At 33.7% G+C, this 15,666-nt stretch overlaps 4 protein-coding genes across 5 annotated transcripts; 1 reads left to right on the top strand and 3 right to left on the bottom strand.

Moving 5' to 3' along the window:
• Nucleotides 1–198: 198 nt before the first annotated feature.
• On the top strand, nucleotides 199–2,439 carry LOC126675065 (homologous-pairing protein 2 homolog). Its single transcript, XM_050369640.2, has 6 exons — nucleotides 199–326; nucleotides 515–540; nucleotides 885–1,152; nucleotides 1,348–1,418; nucleotides 1,935–2,123; nucleotides 2,202–2,439. The coding sequence occupies exons 1-6, from the start codon at nucleotides 299–301 to the stop codon at nucleotides 2,298–2,300; spliced, it is 681 nt and encodes a 226-aa protein (XP_050225597.1). The 5' UTR covers nucleotides 199–298; the 3' UTR covers nucleotides 2,301–2,439.
• A 1,451-nt stretch (nucleotides 2,440–3,890) lies between these two features.
• Nucleotides 3,891–5,704, bottom strand: LOC126675051 (60S ribosomal protein L13-1). The gene is made up of 5 exons (XM_050369624.2): nucleotides 5,595–5,704; nucleotides 5,108–5,220; nucleotides 4,824–4,957; nucleotides 4,330–4,488; nucleotides 3,891–4,239 (listed from the first exon to the last, which is right to left on the bottom strand). The coding sequence occupies exons 2-5, from the start codon at nucleotides 5,211–5,213 to the stop codon at nucleotides 4,018–4,020; spliced, it is 621 nt and encodes a 206-aa protein (XP_050225581.1). The 5' UTR covers nucleotides 5,214–5,220; nucleotides 5,595–5,704; the 3' UTR covers nucleotides 3,891–4,017.
• A 1,218-nt stretch (nucleotides 5,705–6,922) lies between these two features.
• LOC126671608 (uncharacterized) lies at nucleotides 6,923–8,987 on the bottom strand. The gene is made up of 5 exons (XM_050365389.2): nucleotides 8,666–8,987; nucleotides 8,476–8,579; nucleotides 8,176–8,347; nucleotides 7,831–7,950; nucleotides 6,923–7,752 (listed from the first exon to the last, which is right to left on the bottom strand). Exons 1-5 carry the CDS (start codon nucleotides 8,849–8,851, stop codon nucleotides 7,051–7,053), a joined length of 1,284 nt encoding a protein of 427 aa, XP_050221346.1. The 5' UTR covers nucleotides 8,852–8,987; the 3' UTR covers nucleotides 6,923–7,050.
• Nucleotides 8,988–13,094: 4,107 nt separating this feature from the next.
• LOC126673939 (transcription factor AS1) lies at nucleotides 13,095–15,666 on the bottom strand. Of its 2 annotated transcripts, none has more exons than XM_050368271.2 (2): nucleotides 15,347–15,666; nucleotides 13,095–14,458 (listed from the first exon to the last, which is right to left on the bottom strand). In XM_050368271.2, exon 2 carries the CDS (start codon nucleotides 14,390–14,392, stop codon nucleotides 13,298–13,300), a length of 1,095 nt encoding a protein of 364 aa, XP_050224228.1. In that variant the 5' UTR covers nucleotides 14,393–14,458; nucleotides 15,347–15,666; the 3' UTR covers nucleotides 13,095–13,297. The 2 variants fall into 2 exon arrangements, with proteins under 2 accessions (XP_050224228.1, XP_050224227.1); XM_050368270.2 differs by having other exon boundaries at nucleotides 13,095–14,436; nucleotides 15,347–15,665.

Below are 15,666 nucleotides of genomic sequence, written 5' to 3'. Positions count from 1 at the left end.
GAGAGTATTATTTTTAATTGATTAAAATAGCTGAAAATGACTGATTTGCTCTAATCATAAGTCTAGGGACTATGTTTAACCTTTTGCTCATTTTATGGGCTATCGTTACGTTTTCTGTCGAAATATCCAACCCAATGAACCGACACAAAAAAAATCAAAAAAATAGTACGACACCGTTTTATTCTTCTTTCCTAATTTTATCGTATCAAATTTGCCAAACAGCACTGGCTCATTTTTCTTTTAGCTACTTTTAATTTCCCGCGCATTTTCTCCGATTGACTCATCTGCGAGATAAGGAATGGCTCCAAAACCGGATAGCGCAGAAGGTAGAAGACGACTCTTTATCTCTATTCCATTTATTAATTACTTGTTTTATATAAACAGTCTCCGCCCTAAATTTTTGATTACTTTTTTCAGTTTATTCTACTTCATTTCGATTCAAATTTTAATCTGCATTTCTTCAACTCTAGGTATTTCATTAATTAACTTCTCTTTTAATGTTTTGTTTTGACAGCGATCGTGTTAAACTTTGTTAACGAGGTAACTTAATCTCTCTTTTTTGCCCCTTATTTTTGTTAATTTGGCGTAGAAGTTTTTTAATTCGTTTTTTTTACTTAAAATAATTATAATAATATGTATTTCTAGAACTGTCGATTATGCTATGAACACCAGTAGATTAACGTTACATTGTAGATTAATACTGTTTTTTCAGAATATTTCCATATAAGAGGACATAAATTTGAATTTAATACTCATGTACATTTTTGATAGAGGAAATTATGCCTTTTAATTGACAAAACAGCGTAAATTACATAGAGAATTAGAGAGTGCTTCAAGCTTGATGTAATGATTTTTTATGGTTCTACTACTTGTCTTTGTTTCAGCAAAATAGACCGGTGAATTCACAAAATGCTGCTGATGCATTGCAAAAGTTTAATCTCAAAAAGGCGGCTGTACAGAAAGCACTTGATTCTCTTGCAGATAGTGGAAAGATTTCATTTAAAGAGTATGGCAAGCAAAAGATTTACATTGCTCGCCAAGATCAGTTTGAAATTCCAAACTCTGAAGAGCTTAATCTTATGAAAGAAAAAAATTCTGAGCTTCAGAAACAGGTTGAAGAGCAGAAGAAAGCAACAAATGCGGTTGAGGGAGGTAGCATTTTCTTTGCACAATTGATATTATTTACTCTTTATGTAAGTTGGAATTAGAAGAATGGGCCTATAAAATAAGATATTTTTGCATAGATTTGTGTGGGATTTACTTGTCATTGATGTTAGGAGAATTATAACAAATTTGGTTCAGTTGTCTAGCATGTGGTTTCATCTCATTTGCATTGTTTTTTTGCAGAAATTAAGGCTTTGCAGTCAAATTTGACATTGGAGCAGATACATGATAAAGAAGTAAAATTGAGAAACGAGGTAATTAGTTTTGATTCTTTTCAAGTATCTGATTGTTGTATGTAGTCCAAAGCATATTGATCAAAGTGCATCCTCTGGCCTTGGGCGTACCTGAACTGCAACATCTCTCAGGGTGAAATGCAAGTGCCTGTAGTGGCCTTTAACGAATGCTCCATTACTAAGGCTTGTGTCTCCTGTTTTGTACCTTAGTGGTTGAAGGGAATTGCATCTTTATTGGACTCTTTATTAGCCTGTTTTAGTTGCAGTATAGGATGTTATTTTTTTCAAATCATCATTTCATGGTAATATCACTTAAAATTGTGCACCTTCAACTTTTACAAGGTGAACACTGTTGTATGGTTTGGTATTCTGCTCCCTAAATCGAAGTTTTGTGCTGTCGTCAATTTGAATTTAGTGTCTCGACTAACTACAGATACAAGTGGTCAGAGGGGTGGTATTTTAATATTTTTTGGAAATCAAAGATGTGAAATGTGTATTTTGCTAACTTTTTGTGCACATGCCATTTGTCAATTCTAGGTCAAGGAAATGGAGGACAAAATGGTAAAACTTCGTGGAGGAGTTACCTTGGTTAGCCCAGAAGAGCGAAAGGCTATCGAGAAAATATACTCAGAGCAAATAAGTCACTGGAAAAAGCGTAAAAGGATGTTTAAGGATCTCTGGGACGCTATTACTGAAAATTCACCCAAGAATCTAAAGGAATTTAAGGTGGTTGTAAATTCATGTTTTGTATGTTGCTTTTGGCGTGGCACAAGTTGTGCTTAACAAGTGCTAATGTCTCTGTAGGAGGAACTTGGATTCGAGTATGATGAAGATGTTGGTGTGAGTTTGCAGTCATTCAGTGATTTGCTTCAACCTGGTAAGAAGCGTACCAGAGGCCAGTGAGTTTATACGAATGAGTTATATGTTTTATCATGTATTTACGCATACAACTTCTAGTCACTTTCTGGATATATATATGTTACTGAGTTTGTATATTCTGCATCCTTGTAAGACAGGTAATTTTACTTCAGTTTCCACTTAATTGTGTCTTCATCTCCATAGTTTAAACAACTACTTTTCATAAAGCCATACAATTTCAAACACAATTCAATAGTTTTCTATTATCAACTTCACAAAATTTTCTACATCGAGAGAGTTCCTCAGCGGCTCTTGCAGATCATTAGGCTTAAAATATATGAGGGCATACAATTAATTCATGCCAAAAACTATAAATGGTAAACCAAAATGTTTAGAACAAACATTGCATATTTTCTGCTAAGCTGACAATATCAACAAATTATATTTGGACTCTTGACTGAAGTTGAACCTGATACTGTCTATCCAAATCAAACCAGACCATTATAATCCAAAATCGAAATCAGACACCACAAAACCTGACGTTTACTTCCAAAAGCACCTACCCTAATTCAAAATCAGAAGATGCCAAACCAGATAAAGTACAGTCCAGAAGATTGGAAAGTGTAGAACCCGATATTCAGTATCCCGAGACAAAGCCAGATTCTCCAAACCCGAAAAATATAGTCCACAAGAGAAATCAGAAATTGTAAAACCCAATGTCAAACATTTTGAAGCAAAACCTGATGAAAAATATTCTCAGAAGCAAAACCTGAACAACCAAAGTTGATCGTTTCCAAACCAGAAACTAGCAAATCAAATTATGGTTATCTTCCAAAACCTGATCTTAGAAAAAACCTGATTACGGATATGTCCCAAAACCAATCAAATACTGTCAAACCAAGCTATGGATACAGTCCAAAGTTGGAAAATCGTCTCAGTATTGGCATCGAAGGTCTTGTCATATGCATATCGAGTTTTACTTATCTTCCTCTTGCAGGTAATATATGCATTCCATGTTAATCATCAGAGGTACAATAGACCTTGTGAGCGAAATAGCTTCTTTTTAAAAAAAAACATTTACTAAGGATGTAATGGAGTCAGGTCGGCTCACAAACTACTTGAGATTTATTCGAAAAATACTTAAACTAGACTCAAGATGCTCAAATCAATTAGAATCGAGTTGGATCTGCGAGAGTCAATTATCGAATCGAGTTTCAACATTAACATATTCGGCTCTCGAGTATAACAAACTTCTAATAAATTTATTTATTTTGTAACTTTTTTTAAATATACTTTTTTACGACAATACCTTTATTTTGTACTGAATTATTTTCATTTGCAATTTCAATTATTAAGAGATTTTGATCTGGTTCACTTCATTCGAAATATGATGGGTTAACTTGCATTTCAACACCTCTAGTCTTTTAACAATGTTGAAAATAGCTCTAAAGCAAAATTTGAATCAAGAGTGCAATCAAACCAAACTATACTGAGCTTAATAGTTTGATTTAGTTGCACAGCATTTGGATTGATTTTTGCACACAAATCTGAATTGAAGCTCAGCATGGAAGCCTTTAAGAGTACACAAAATTGATTACAAGTCCAACCAAAAAATATAATATTAAAAGAAGACCATAACGCAACATTAATTGAGACTAGCACTAATAATTGAGAAAATTCCAGTAAACATACTTGAAAATAAATTGCAAAAAAGCAGTCCAAAGTAAACTTTGAAATGGTGATAGACAACAACAAACAATTCCTACTTCTTTTCTTCTTTCTCAGCCTCTGCAGCTCTCTTCATCCTAACACCAACATGGCGCTGGTTAGTCCTCTCTATGCGTAGCTTGTCGTAGGCCTTGAATGATTTCATCTCTTCAGTGACCTTAACAAGTTCCACGGTTGGGGGTTCACGTACAATTGGCATGTAATGCCCTTGGACTTGGGTTGCTGTTGCCAGCTCCTCAGGAGCAGAGTCACCAGCCTGAGATGAGAAAATTACAGATTCAGAGATTAATGATATTGCAGATGAGTAAATATACTAGTAACTAGGAATACATGGAATCTACATTACCTTGACCTTGCGAGCACGTCTTGGGAAAACAACCAATTTGGCCTTGTAGGTCTTCAACCTCTGAACATTGGTTTGTAAACCCTCCAAAGACCGGTTTTTCCTTCGATGGTCAACAGCTATTCCGATTGTAGGGGCAAGTTTCTTTGGAATACCTGCAGCCTGATAATAATCCAAAAAACATCAGAGTTGATTTGTCAAAGGTAGCTGATACAAACCGATATCACATCAAATGTAGACAAACTACATCACTTCTTAGAGAAATGTGCTTCGAATTAAAACTACATTTAACGATTTGTCATAAACCTAAAACAAAAAATGTCAATATCAATTTTATAAAAACACATTTAGAACCTCTCATCAACTATGTCAAGAAATTTGACCAAGCGAAATATAAAGAAAACCAATAACGTAAGTTCACATAAAATTACAATGTTCCTAAGAGATAAAGCTAGAAGATTAAAACATGAGAAACATCAACAGAACAAGAAACAAACCTTGAGTTCTTCAAGAGTAAATCCTCTCCCAGCCTTCAATTTCATGTTATACTTCAATGTCATTCCATGAACAATCGGGCGAAGAGGACCCGATGTAGGTCTAGGAAAGATCTTCACAGCTTTCTTTTGACGAGCTGATAAGAGTTGCAACGGGCAACAATAGAAGGAATGAGTTAAAAATAAAAAAACATTATCTTAGTTACAGTCGACAAGTTACAGCTGACAAGAATCAAATCATTAACCGAAAAGCAGCAACCTAAAAAACAAAAGAAACAACTTCTTACCGACGCGTCTCCTTGTTTTGCGGGCAGGTTGGTTAAACCATGTCTTGACATAGTTCTGCCAGTGCTTTTTAAAGTGGCCATTAGGAATAACATTGTTATGCTTCATTGCTCAACTGGCAAGTAACAAAATGAGTTAATTCAGATATAAATAATTTTCCTTTCCTAAAAATTTTCAGATGCTCATACAACAATCTTCTAATTGATAGTAATTAATAGTCTACCAAGTAATTAACATAGAAAATTAAAAAATTAAAAAAACTGAAAAAATGATAACTTTACATTAAGATTAAATCTACAGCTGCTAATTATACCCTACTACTAAAAGATCCGCACGAAAAATAAAAGGTTGGAGTACCCTAGAGAATCGAATTCGGCTACTTTCATAACATAGAAGGCGAACTAACCGAACCAAAAAACTGCAACATTTTCTATTCAGATTAGCATTTTCTTGGGAAACAAACAACGGATAAGTAAGAAATTGACTTACGAGGTGGTTAAAATACAGCAGAAGAAAATCGCTGAATCCCTCTCTGGCTCTCTCTTGGCTGCAAGAGACTAGAGATATGGTTTTGTAAATTCAGGGGTATAAAACCAAAGAAACAAATGATAAAACCCTAGCTATGCACATGTTTTCTTTGGGCTGGGCTAGGCCCGAAATGATCATTATTTAGCTGGGTCCGAAATAATCATTATTAGGCTGGGCTTTTATTAATTAGTCTGTCCAATTTTATTTTATTTTTATTTTTCTTCTCAACAAAAATTGTCAATCTCACAAGGCATGATAACAAGTAAAAATTAGCAAATATAGTTCGATTTTAAATTAATCTAAACTCATTGAAAAAAAAAAAAGCTAACTGCATATAGCTTTTGAATCATTTCTAATAAAAATATGATAATATAATATTTTAGTTATAGTATAGTTAAAAGTGATAATTAGATTGATTTCGTTAAAAAATAAAGTTAGATTAAATTAATTTGTGGCGTTCATATATATAATAATTCACACTTTTATTTCTTGTGATCGATGATCAAATTTTCACTTTTATTTCCGTTGACATTTTAGTCATTCTGTTTATTTTTATATTAGTTAATTAAGTTAAAAAAATTAATTTGATATTTAAACTTATATTTTTACTATGTGTTAATAAAAATTATATTATTATGAGATTTACTGAGCTAACAACTCATTAATTTTTAGTATTTATTTATGTTTTAATTTTTAGAAAAAAAGCTACTATTAAATTTAACTTTTTAAGTTTTAAAATTAAATGAAGTAAAAAAATTGAAATTTAAAGTAAGGAAAATAAAAAATACATTAATTGAACTTATTAAGCCGTTGCAGGGGCGGAACCAGCTACATGGCTGAGGTAGCGACCGCCCTCGCAATTTATTTTTTTGGCTTAATTCCTCCTTTAAGTTTTAATTTATTAAAAAAATATAGTTACTTAATTTTAATTTTTATACAATTAGCCCCCTCAAATTTTGTTTTGTACAAATTAGCCACCCCATAGTAGAATTCTTAGTTCTGCTCCCTGAGCCGTTGGATCCTATAAATTAATAATTTTTATTTATATTTGTTTTAAAGATAAGTTTAAGGACTAAATTGAAATTTAAATTTTTTAGTTAAATTTTTTAGTTGAGCTATTAACACATTAAATGGACGGATGAACTAACTTTTGTTGAAAAATAAAAATAAAAAACTATATCATTTAATTTTTTTTAAATGGTAGAAAAATATGAATTGTGACACATTTTAGAGAGGAGGGAGAGCAATTTGCTCTCTTTGTTAAGACTTCTTTTCATAGAGCCATACAATTTCAAACACAAAATTCAATACTTTTCAATCTCATTATAAACTTCACAAAATTTTCTACAATAAGAGAAGAAAAAAAAGAATCAGATTATTGAACAAAACTCATGGAAAAGACTCGCAATAGTCAAACTTAATATATGCTTCTCGTCCTAACTGAAAATCGTCCCTGCCTTCCTCTGTTTAGATGCTCTGAACTTTGAAATCCTGACCCTTCTGTACCGTTAACCGAATCTAATTTATTACCAGCTTGAATTACAGGAGGAATTTTCCGGACTTCGGAACCCGAATAATGAGTTTCGGAGTCGCTCTCGTCGAAAACTATATCCTTATCCAACCGCCTAACTAGCTCCTCGGCATCCAGGGTCATCGATGTCACTCTCGAATCGTTTCCCACAATAAATGAACTTGTAGCAGAACTCGGCACCGAGTTCTGTTCCACTGCATTGTTATTTTTCACTTGGCTGTCTTCAATTTGACTCTGGATTTCATGGTTTTCAAGTTCAGATTCAGATTTTTGAGTCTCCTCATTAACGTATACCTTTCTTCCTCTGTTACTGGGACTGCTCTGATCGTCAGGATCGCGAGGGTAAGATCGAGAGAGCTCCACAGCGGCTCGTGCAGCTGCAGCAGCATATTCTGCTGATTCATAAGCTGCTTGAGCTGCAGCAGCTACATCCCTATACTTTTTCCTGGACTTCACCGAATCAGAGAACCCGTCACTTCCCATCTCTTCCGAGGAAAATTTTAGATTTTCGACGACCTTCGGGCTGCCTGAATTAATTGATTTATCAGGGTCAGGCTCACTATGCTTCGTGCTTGCTTCCGGTTTTTTCTGAAAATTTTCAGACGTTAGCGGACATATACATTAATGACACAACATCTCTTAATACTCGAGATAAACAATACATACCTCGGTTTTGATAGAGATTTCTTCGAGTTGTAGAACAATGTTGTGCTCTGAAGCAATTTCTTTGAGCAGCTTCGTTCTGTTATCCAAATCCGGCTGCTTGGTTGATAACTTTTGTATCATCTATAACAAACCAAAACATATCAACATTTTGTAAAATTAAGAAACTAAATAGTTCCTGTTTTAAACACGTAGAGCAAAATATAAAATCAATTATGTTAATGTATAGACTAATGTAACAGAAAATTCAAGCATGGAAAACCAAAATGTTATTTTGTGCTAAGCTGACAAAGTCAACAAATTAAATTTGGATTCTTGACTGATTCATAAGATGACTATGTGTAATACCTTTGGATTAACTCCACAATGGTTCCGTAATTCGGTTGCACGAGCAACAAATTCCTTGCCGTACCAAGAAGTTAAAACAGTCCGGATTTCTTGAAGCTCGGGGAAATCCCCACATCTCGTAGATGCATATAGTAAACTTGATATAGCTTCCCTCAATTCCTCAGGACAATTTCTGATAAAAAACACCATCATCAGAAAGATAATATAACATGTGATCATCATAATCAATAATAATAAGAAGAAACCAACGACCTATAGCTCAAATGGTACAAACGTTGACCAGTATTCTGCTAAACCAACCTGTCATGTTCAATGAGGTGAACTCTTTCTCCAATAAGATTACAGTATCCTTCCATCAAAACATAAACATCAACCATGTTCTGCTCCTTAATCACCTGCTCAACCTGTTAATCACCTCGAAAAATCAATAAAACAAGAACACGCCTTACAGAAATGAACTCAACGAAAAGAAAAGAAAAGAAAAACATACGCGAATAAGAGCGCGCTGATGGTGGCCTTGTTGAAGAAGCTGAAGAACATCAGAGTGAGCCTGATTACACCTGACCTGATGCTTGTTCTTGAAAACCGCAAGACGAGAGTTAGCAAGATTGATAGCTGACTTGAATTTCGAAGCCTTGAATGTTCTTCTGAAAATGGAATCCATAGTCTTGCCCATGTCCTCTGTTTTTTTGTGTAGTGTTGGTTTTTTTGAGAGGCAGAAGACAACAAAGTAGGAGCAGCTTATTTGGTCCTTTATGAGATGACGAGAAAGATTGAGGTGTTTTTTGAAGACTTTGTCTGATGACAGAAACGAATAGTAATATATTATTAATAAGAGTGCGTGTTTAAGCAAGACTTAGCAGGTAAGACTTTGTATAAAAAGCGGCTTTTTCATAACATAAATTGAAATTTGAGGATTTAAGAAACGCGTTTTATATACATGGAAGTCACTTGTAAATATATGGCTTAATTTATCAAAAGGCTAATAGGTCTTTTGTGGACGGAATTTGTGAGCGTGTGGCTCAATCGCGGTTAAGTAATAAACAATCTTTACGTCGAAAATCACAAAAGGCTCTTATGCTTTCAAATTTGTGTCTATATGGTTTCTTTTTCTATTCAGTAAATCAATATACTTATGAATTTTTGTTTAGTTTGTCTCTCGTAAAGTTTGATGATGTGACACATTTTATCAACGTGTCAAGTTAGCCAGATATTTAAATTCGGACTCACGCACAATTCATGACAAGGGCAATGACACTCCTTTTTAGTCTAAAAAGGGACCATAAAACTCAAAATAAATTAAAAATAGGAACTATGTAAAGATAAAAATTTGAAAAAGAACCAAATAAATAAAATTTTAAAAGTACGAGGACCTAAAGATGGATTTGATCAAAATAATAAATAATGTTGATTTTAATAGAATTAGAAGTAGAACCGTTCTTAAACATTATTTCTATGACTAATTAGACCCCGTAATAGATCCAGGTTTTTAATAAATTTATAACTTTAGAATAACCCTTTGATAAAAAAAACTTCATAATCACACTATACTCAACTCATCATCTTACTCCATCCAAAATTATCAACCACCGACAGAAAAAAAAAAATCCATTGTTTAAGGTTTATTCCATGCAATTATTATGTGATATCATTTTTTTTACAATAATCAAATGAACATTTGCATTAGAACTTTTTTTGTATATTTTATATTTTTTTATCATTAAACATACATGACTAACATATTATAGGTTATTGCACGAATGACATGGTGCACCACTATAACTTGGCAACGCAAGATCAAATACGTTCAAAGTTGTAAAAATAAATTAAAAAAATTTAATAGTTGTAAAAATGGATCAAAATAAAGAGAGTGAGAAAACTAACCTCTTAAATTATAACATAAACCGGATCAAATCACTCATCTATTCCGAAAACTCCATTCCGACCACAGACCGTCGCGCACTCACCGCAAACCGATGATTATTTGTTTTTTTTAAATTCCAATTGCTCCTTCTCTTTCAAGGAGCAACATCTTATAAGACAAGGAGCAGATTTGCTGCTCTTCCGAAGAGCATGCTGCTCCTCGCTGGAGGAGCTGCTGCTCCTCGAAAGAGGAGGATCAGCTCCTTCTCCTCCAAAAATTAAAAAAAAAATTAAAAATTATTGTTTTTTTAATTTAGGTACTAATTTGAATTTTTTAAAATATAATAAAGACTATTTAGACTTTTTAATAGGAGATTGCATTTCACACACAGTATGAGAGTGAGCAAAGGTGCGTGAAGGGTGTGTTTGACCCGATTTACCATATGTGTAGATTTTTTTGATCCGGTTTCATGATTTTGACTTATTTGATCTTTTGTGTTAAGTTCAGGAGTTATTTTTATCCTTCGTTCATATTTTTTTCCATTTTCAATCAAGTCTCATGAGAAACCTTTGGTGAGTTACATGCAATGTTTTAAAAATTAAACCGGTGGCCGAACCGTTGAAACTACCGGTTTCCGATTGAACCGGTTTAATGACCGGTTCAACTAGTTTAATAAATTTAAAAAAACTTTAAAAAAATTATAGTTTATTGGTTTTTTACCGGTTTAATTTTTGGTTCACCGGTTCAATTTCCAGTTTATCGGTATAATCCGATTCAATCCAGTTCAATCCGGTTCAACTAAAATATTTGGTTTTTTACATTTTCAGACCGAGCTACAAGCTGGTTTCCGATTTAACCAATTCAACCGGCCGGCCTGGTCCTGTTCTTAAAATACTGACCGGGTTTCATGAGTCTCCAAACAGGTCCTTATAATTGATAAATGGGATAATGTCATAAAAATTCAACAACTTTACATGTTTTCTCAATTTAATCACGTTCTTTAAAATTTCTCAAAAACATACACCAATTTTCATTTCTTTCCCAAATTCATACACGGTGCTGACATGACACTCATTCATTGGTGCAATTTGCTGAGGTGTAAGTTATTTTTACCAATGGATGAGTGACACGTCAACCTCATGTATGAATTTGGGAAAAAAAAATGAAAATTGGTGTATGTTTATGAGAAGTTTGAAAGAACGTGATTAAATTAAAAAAAACGTGTAAAATTGGTGAATTTTTATGACATTAACCATTAATAAATCGTCTTCTAAATAAATATATTTTGTTTTCTATACTTTTCAAACTAATGGACAAGAAATATATGGCTCTCTCCATTGTCAAAAAGAAATCAATAAAAACGTGAGATATTCCATTTAAAAAGAAAAAGGCTTTATATCTCATCATTGTAATTCATTTTCTATAATTCATTCGTATAATTCTCTTTTAAAAATATAAATTTTAAAAACCAATTTTTAATTCATCCATTCTTTAATTACCATATCATATGAGTTAAAAAGGATGAATTAAGAAAAAAGGTTATATTATTAGAGCGATATTCATTTAGAAAATAAAAACATTATTTGTTATTTTATATGTAATGTCCTCTTTCATCTTTTTTTTCTCTATATGCACTCTCATTTAGGGGTGTGTAGAAACTGAACCGGCAAAAAAAATCGAACCAAATCAAATTAAAATTGTAATATTGATCCGGTTTTTTTGGTTTGTTTCGGTTTCTATCAATATAAAAATTTGATATTCGGTTTTAGCTTTTTGAAAACTGAACGACCAAAAAAATTTGAAAAATTAATAGTAAGATAATTATTTATACCTTTGTAGTCTTTCTTCTTTAATTATACTTAATATGTAGGTTAATAAATTTCATATAATATATAAAATATACTAATACCATATAAAAAAAACATTAGTCAACTTTTTAAAATAAAATTTAAAATAAATTTTTTGCCTAATCGAACTAAATGTTTTTGGTTCGGTCGGATGCAGTTTGAACATAACTTTGGTTTCGTTTTGATTTTGAATTTTTATCAAATTTTGATTTTTGGTTTTTTCGAACCGACCAGTTGCACAGCCCTAGTCTCACCTATTAATCGATAATGATAAACGAGGCAACCATTTGATATTTTAGGTCATCGGCACTTCTATTAATGGCATATTTTTTTCAACATGTAAAATGTTGTCTATGGGGAAAAGTTAGAAAAAGAATTCCAACCAAAAGCTGAAGAGGAGATGAGTCGCTCCCAATGACATTCTATTGTTTGAAATGAATGACATGGTTATTTTTAACTTTTGAAAGAATACTTGTTTTATACAATTTTATGATTTTTTTTTGATAAACGATAATTATATTAGCACAACCACAAGTGAAAGACAAAAAAAAATACTAGCCCGATAGGAAAAATTCTAGTGATCTAAATACATCATTTTCCCCTATAGTTAAAGCTAGGATTATGAAATTTATAATGAATCACTCATTTGTTAATGCAAACAAAAATCAAATCTAAATAATTTGTCCCCTCTTCTCTAAAAATCCTTCTATTCTTTGCTTTCCAAATCTCCCAAACGCTAAAAAACGAAATTGTACTCCAAAAATTACAAAACCGGAAACATGAAAGCTCACACCATTGCATGTAAAACCTGTGAACATCATTTGGAAATGCCCAAACTTATATGAACCAAAAGTAAGGGTTAATTATTTCATATTTATTCTAATTTTTACATATTCAATGAAGCAAATATAGAGAAACGTGATGTAATAATCAATGCTCCTTTTCCAATCAAGGACAACGCATGCTATGATATATATGATCAATTGAGTGACCACGGTTAGGTTCGGTAGTACAATAGCTAAAACCGAACCGGTTACGGAACATACAGAATCAAAACTGAACCATGATTTTAAAAGTAACCACTGAAATACAGTATCACCGGTGACTAACTCGGATTTTATTATAGACGAAAATCCTCTAAACAATTCATCTTCAAGGATACAAACACTTGCATATATGAATCTTCCTATATGACCATCACTAAAAAGTTTCAAACACTAGAAGCATATCATTTATGACATATTTTTCAAAAGAGAATCCAAATACAGAATTTTAATCATACCTTACATTTAAGAAGTCTAATCCGTAAGCAGGCATTAAATAAGTAGACATCCATGAATAAAATTCTCCTAAATGTTGCACCATTTCTGAAATCAGCAAGCCAACTACAACCAGACAGAACAAATCTTTCTTACCGTCCATTAGGCTCTGCATGCCTCGGCCTGCACGCTACCTGCTCGAGAAACTTGGAAAGACGTAAATGCTTGGCCTGCCATTGCTCAGCAAGTTTTTGCTCCTTGGTTTCTGCATCTCTTCTCAATTCAGATAATTGTTCCCTGTATTCTCCTTCTATCCTATCCAGAGAAGCCTTCTGTTCTTCCCTAAGAGCCTTCATTTTCAACTCTATCTCCTCCATTTTCTCCTTCTTCCGGCACGACTTCTCTGAATCCAGCTGCAATTCTACTCTTCTTAGTCTCCAGGCAGCTTCCTTCTTATGTGCAGCCCAAGCGCGATGCCCTTCTTCCAACTCTCTGCAACAATCCACCAGCTCTGATATTACCATAATCTCACTGCAAGGCGGGACTGAACCATGCGGTGGCAAACTCCCCAAAACAAGAGTGTTATCGGGTCCTCTCTCAGCCTGCAACCAAGGGATTGAAGGGGGTGGGGGTGCTGCAACTGTTGAAGGTGAGAGGCTTAGAGTTACGGATGGCGATGGTGGTCTTACAGTGGACATGCTATTCGAAGTAGAAAGCCACGGGGGAAGCAAACTTGCTGCAGGTGCCGACGCAGGCGCAGATGGCTCAGTATGAAGAAATCCCCCATTGGAAGTGGCCATGGAGAACGCTGGAGTAGGTCGCTCTTTCACTAGCTTCTCCGCAAAAGTCTCGAGAATCCTGTCGTACTTGCCCTCGTCTATCGGTTCTATAGTCTTATTGTTTTCCTTGTGCTCTCTCTGCTGCTTCTCTTTGAACACTTCCCACCACTTGCCAAGTCTCTTAGCAGTTCGGCCCGGAACTTCAGCAGCAATTTTCTTCCATTTGTTACCGTGTTTGGCCTGAAGTCGGATAACAAGACGTTGCTCTTCTTCAGTAAGGGATCCTTTCTTTATTCCAGGCTTGAGGTAATTCTTCCACCTTTCTAAGCAAGATTTCGCATCTCTGTTTAGGGGCAAGCACATGCGCTGTGAGACAAGGTTCCATTCCCTTGGACCATATTGTTTAACATAATCACGTAACAAAGCGTCCTCTTCAGCTCTCCAACGCTGTCTCTCCTTCATTTCCATGAGCAAAAGCCACTTCCCATTGCCATAAACTCTTCATAATGTATCTGAAAATATACATATCAAGCTCTAAGCAAGAAACAATTCAATTAATTACTCTAGCAAAAAACAGCAGATTAAGCAACTACACTGTGCCGGTTTTATAGCTTTTTCGACATAAAAGTTGTGAGCAAGTAAACCGAGCAACTATACTGAAGTTTACTAACAATCAGTCACATATCTATAAACATAGATTGAGACAAAGGAGGAAAATTGCATGATCATTCAAAACCTTCTTCTGAATGGGTTATGCTCCCAAATCCGATACAAGTACACAAATAACAACCAAAACAAATCGGAAGTGATAAAGGAGTTCCCAAATTGACGCTGCAAGAGCACGAATGTGAGTATATTGATTTAACAGCGGAGGATTAGTACTCGAAAAATCGACCCAAACGAGCAGAAAATGCAGCATGAATCAAAGAGTGAAGGCATTTCATTTTAGGACTGAAAATTTAAGACTTATTTTTGCTGAGGTTCCAATTTTCCAATCATTTATTAATGATTGTGGAGCTATTAATAAACCCTTTATATTATTAAAAAAACACAAGTCAAGAAATGGTCAATTTTGATATCATCAACAAAAAACTCCATTGTTAGATCTACACCAGAACATGTCAACTTAAAAGTTAATAAATTTTAAAAAATGCCAGCAAAGAATTGACTATATTAAACAAATCAAATTAAAAAAAAACATGAACATTATCATTATTCTAAAACACTAATTAAATATTTATAAAACCAAAAGAACTCCCAGTCATCCTCAAATTCCCCAATAAAAAAAATTATTAAAAAACTTCAAGAACATACTAAACTAAAATAATTAAACATTAGCTTTACTTTAAAAGAGAACACTGATCTCATAACAAAAAAAAATACATAATCAAGAACAAAAGTAAACTAAAACACTGAACTTACATAATATATTCATAAAGTAGTAAGAGCTGAAATTCTTGTGCGACGCATCTACCGAACCAAAATTATTCAGACCGGAACTAACTAACTAACTGACTAACTAACTACGAGAGAAAAATCAAACGAACAACTCAAAAAAAATAGAAGTGAAATAAAATTTGGTAGTGAAGGAAGATAAGTAGAGAAAAGTAGGGGAGAAGGAGACGAGAGGATGATAGAGACGGGACGTTGCAGAAGTGTCAGTGATACGTTATGTCTGTTTTCTTTTTCTTTTTTACTTTTCGAATTTTTTGTTATCTTCACCACTCTCCATTTTTTTTTGC

This window comes from Mercurialis annua, linkage group LG3 (genome assembly GCF_937616625.2).
Source record: "Mercurialis annua linkage group LG3, ddMerAnnu1.2, whole genome shotgun sequence".
Classification (NCBI taxonomy): Eukaryota; Viridiplantae; Streptophyta; class Magnoliopsida; order Malpighiales; family Euphorbiaceae; genus Mercurialis; species Mercurialis annua.
Note: the sequence above shows the minus strand (reverse complement) of the source record. Positions and strands in the feature narration are given on the sequence as shown.